This window comes from Hibiscus syriacus, unplaced genomic scaffold, assembly GCF_006381635.1.
Source record: "Hibiscus syriacus cultivar Baekdansim isolate YM2019G1 unplaced genomic scaffold, ASM638163v2 tig00110988_pilon, whole genome shotgun sequence".
NCBI classification, from domain to species: Eukaryota; Viridiplantae; Streptophyta; class Magnoliopsida; order Malvales; family Malvaceae; genus Hibiscus; species Hibiscus syriacus.
Window position 1 is genome coordinate 2,268,594 of NW_024062942.1, and position 3,177 is coordinate 2,271,770.

Here is a 3,177-nt window from a genome sequence, read left to right on the forward strand (position 1 = left end):
TTTTAATAATATGAATTTTTAGGAGGTTTTTTTTGTATTGATAATAATTGAATAGAGTGGTTGGAGAAGAGAGTGGAAAGGTTCCGTAAAGATAGTGTGGGGCATGGGGACGTTGGCTTTTTTATGCATGTAGTTTTTAACAATAATGTTGGAAAGGAGTGGTGAAGTTTTCTTAGTATAGGATGGTGTTTTAAATGAACCCCATCCTACCAATTTAATGGCATGGAACACTGCACCGTTTGGTAACCGATGCCATGAGTGGCTCAAATGGACGCAACCAAAGCACTTCAATAAAGTCACAACCTATGTAGGCTTTGTAAGCATCAACTTGAGAATAATGGAATGACCCCATGGAATTACAGGGCCGAGATTCGCTTCCAGATTCTATCTCAGCAGCATTTATGCAAACACTTGGCATCCAGTTTTGAAGTTTATGGGAAGATGGTTGATGGGGACTGTGATTGATTGTTGTGGTAGATAATTCATCCAAGAAGTGAAAAGCCGAAGGAACAGAGTGGAAAACGTGCACTTCTTAGTGATTGATGGGGTCTCTTTGGAGGAATTGTTCATATTTGCAGAAATGGAAATGAATTATGCATTTACATGTTTTACAAATTTTCATAAAATTCACTCGTATCTTTTGATCTTCGACTTCACATATTTAAAGCATCAAAAGAAGGAAAAGAAAAAATAATTCATATTTCTGTATTGCATTCCATAATCTTAAACTAAAGTAGAGAAAAAAAAACAAAATGGACAAATTCATAATTTCATCATTGGCTAAGTTATCTTAGCCAAAGGTTTTTTTTTCAACCAAATTTACTTACGAATCAGCTATGGTCCAAGTCATATCGTTCTCGAAAATCCAGTGGCAAACCTCGATCCGACCCGGACCCGAACCCAAAGCCAAGAATGCCCCGTGATTCGAACTCCAACTAGATGTGTCCAAATGACAGATGGCCACACCGTGATTGATCTTCTCCCTTGAATTCGGATCCAGAATATCCGCTTCATATATCCGGACCTTGGGAACCGAGTGACAGTAGTAAAGCAAATACGGGTACAAACTCTGGTGACAAGAAACCGATTTCGTTACTTTCCCACCGTTGATTCCTCTCACGGTTCCGATCTTTATGTTCTGCTTCGACCCCTTAACGCTCTCCGTCGTACGAACCTCCACGTTCCGCCCCAGAACCGAGGTGGCGAAGTCGATCATGTCCTCCACCGATCCCACGCACCGTTTGGTCTCGCCGGGGCTCGGTGCTCGCTCGCACTCTTTTAAGGCGTCGAGCATTAGGGTTTCCAGTGTGGAGTTAGCCCCCGCCCGGAATATCCGTTTCAATTCATCGATCTTGGAGGAAGAAAACGGTAATTTTGAAACAATGGTCCGGGGCAAAAACGACCTTTCTGGCATTTTATCTTTTATGTCCGGCATTGGCATCACCGTCCCTCGCTTCAGCATCTTTTCCCGGAAGAATTTGCCCGGCTCCACCCATTTATTCATGACACTGCCACTGGCCTTAACTTGAGCAGTTTCAGAGGAACTCTCGTTGTTGTATCTACTGAAAGTGATACCCTTTTTTGAATAATCCTTGAAAGTGTTGTTTCTTCCATAGATTTTGAACCCAATGGACTGGCCCATCGCTCCTTGGCCGTACCCTGTGAATTTATCGGTTCCTTCGTTAAACGATTGGCCGTAGTTTGAGAAATCGACCGTCTCTCCGTTGGAATTTTTGGCGTACGATTGGAAAGAATCGTCACCCACATTGGCTTGATCGCGGTAGCTTGAGAAACTGTTGACCGCCGCATTGCCGCCGTCTCCATAACTCTTGAAAGTATTTTGCGGAACATTGGAGTCGAATCCGTACGAAGTGAAACTGTCATTCGCCCCGTTGGCTGATTCCCCGTAACCAGAAAATCCTGACCCTATCACATTGGCTCCTTTCCCGTAACTACTGAAGTCGTTAGGGAAGCCGTTACCGTTTTTCCCGTAACTCGTGAATGACTGCCCGTTCCCGGCGTTGGCATTCTCGGTGTACTGTGTGAATATCTGCCCGTGCCCGTTGGAGTCGTCGGAGTACGAAGTGAAACGGAGATTGGGATTGTTGACTTCTTTGTTGTAGTTGTTGAAGTCTCCGGAACCGCCAATGGCATCGGTGGCGTAGGTGTTGAAGCTCTGGTCCACGACGTTGGCTTCACTAGCATAATTGGAGAATTGTTCCTTGTGGCCCGCCGAGTCCCGACTGTATCGGCGGAACGAGTCGACGACAACGTTGTTGTCCTCCGAGTAGTTCTTAAACGAGTCAACTCCAGAGAGTCGGTCCGTTCCATAATTGGTGAAATTCTTGATGGCGTAGACCGCGAACTTTACATCTCCGGTGTGCTTCTCGAAACTCGGGGATAAATCAGGGAAGCAAAATAGTTTGGCGGCGGAACAAAAAGAAGGGAGACGGGAAGCAAGGTCGTTTTGGGCAGCCAGTTTAGAAAAACCGGCCGAGTCGACGGCGGTTAGCGGCGAAACTTTGGAGAGCAAAAAATGGGTTTTGAGTATTTCACTGCGGATCTCGTTGTTCCAGTAACGAATCACGGAGGCCTTTGGAGTAAATGGATTTTCCGACACCAAAGAAGCACCGACACCGCCGAACAAAACCTGCATTGTCCGAAAATTACAATTAAAAAAACTGTCTTAATCGAAGTTTCAATCAACAGACAAAAATAGATAAACATAATACCCGGAATAATAAAAAGACAAAAAAAAGGGAAAACAATAGATTTGCTTACACTGAAGGATGAGAGAAAGGAAAGTAAGAAACAAGTCCATAGATTAAGCATTTTCAGTGTTTTTCTTTTCAGCGTCTTCGAGAGGGAGAGAAAGAAAGTTTGTAAGTTTTGTTTTGTTTTGTTGCGTTTAAAGAGAGAGAACTTATGGAAAAAGAAAATGAAAGGAGGAAAATTCTTTGGTTCAGTGAAGTGAAGACAGTGATGATGATTGACGACGGTGGATTGCTTATAATCTCTCCACTTCCAGTACTATTTATTTGCTTTAATTTTTAGGTTAAGCTAAAGTACACACATATCATTTAATTATGAATTTAATAATAAATATATTATTTTAAAATTTTAAAATTTTAAAATTTATTATCATTAGAAAAATATTACAAATAATTTATCCCATCA

General features: G+C 42.4%; 1 protein-coding gene across 1 annotated transcript; it reads right to left on the reverse strand.

Annotated features, from left to right (window-relative positions):
* Positions 1 to 680: 680 nt before the first annotated feature.
* Positions 681 to 2,917, reverse strand: LOC120149104 (polygalacturonase 1 beta-like protein 3). Its single transcript, XM_039161998.1, has 2 exons — positions 2,782 to 2,917; positions 681 to 2,650 (listed from the first exon to the last, which is right to left on the reverse strand). Exons 1-2 carry the CDS (start codon positions 2,830 to 2,832, stop codon positions 824 to 826), a joined length of 1,878 nt encoding a protein of 625 aa, XP_039017929.1. The 5' UTR covers positions 2,833 to 2,917; the 3' UTR covers positions 681 to 823.
* Positions 2,918 to 3,177: the final 260 nt, after the last annotated feature.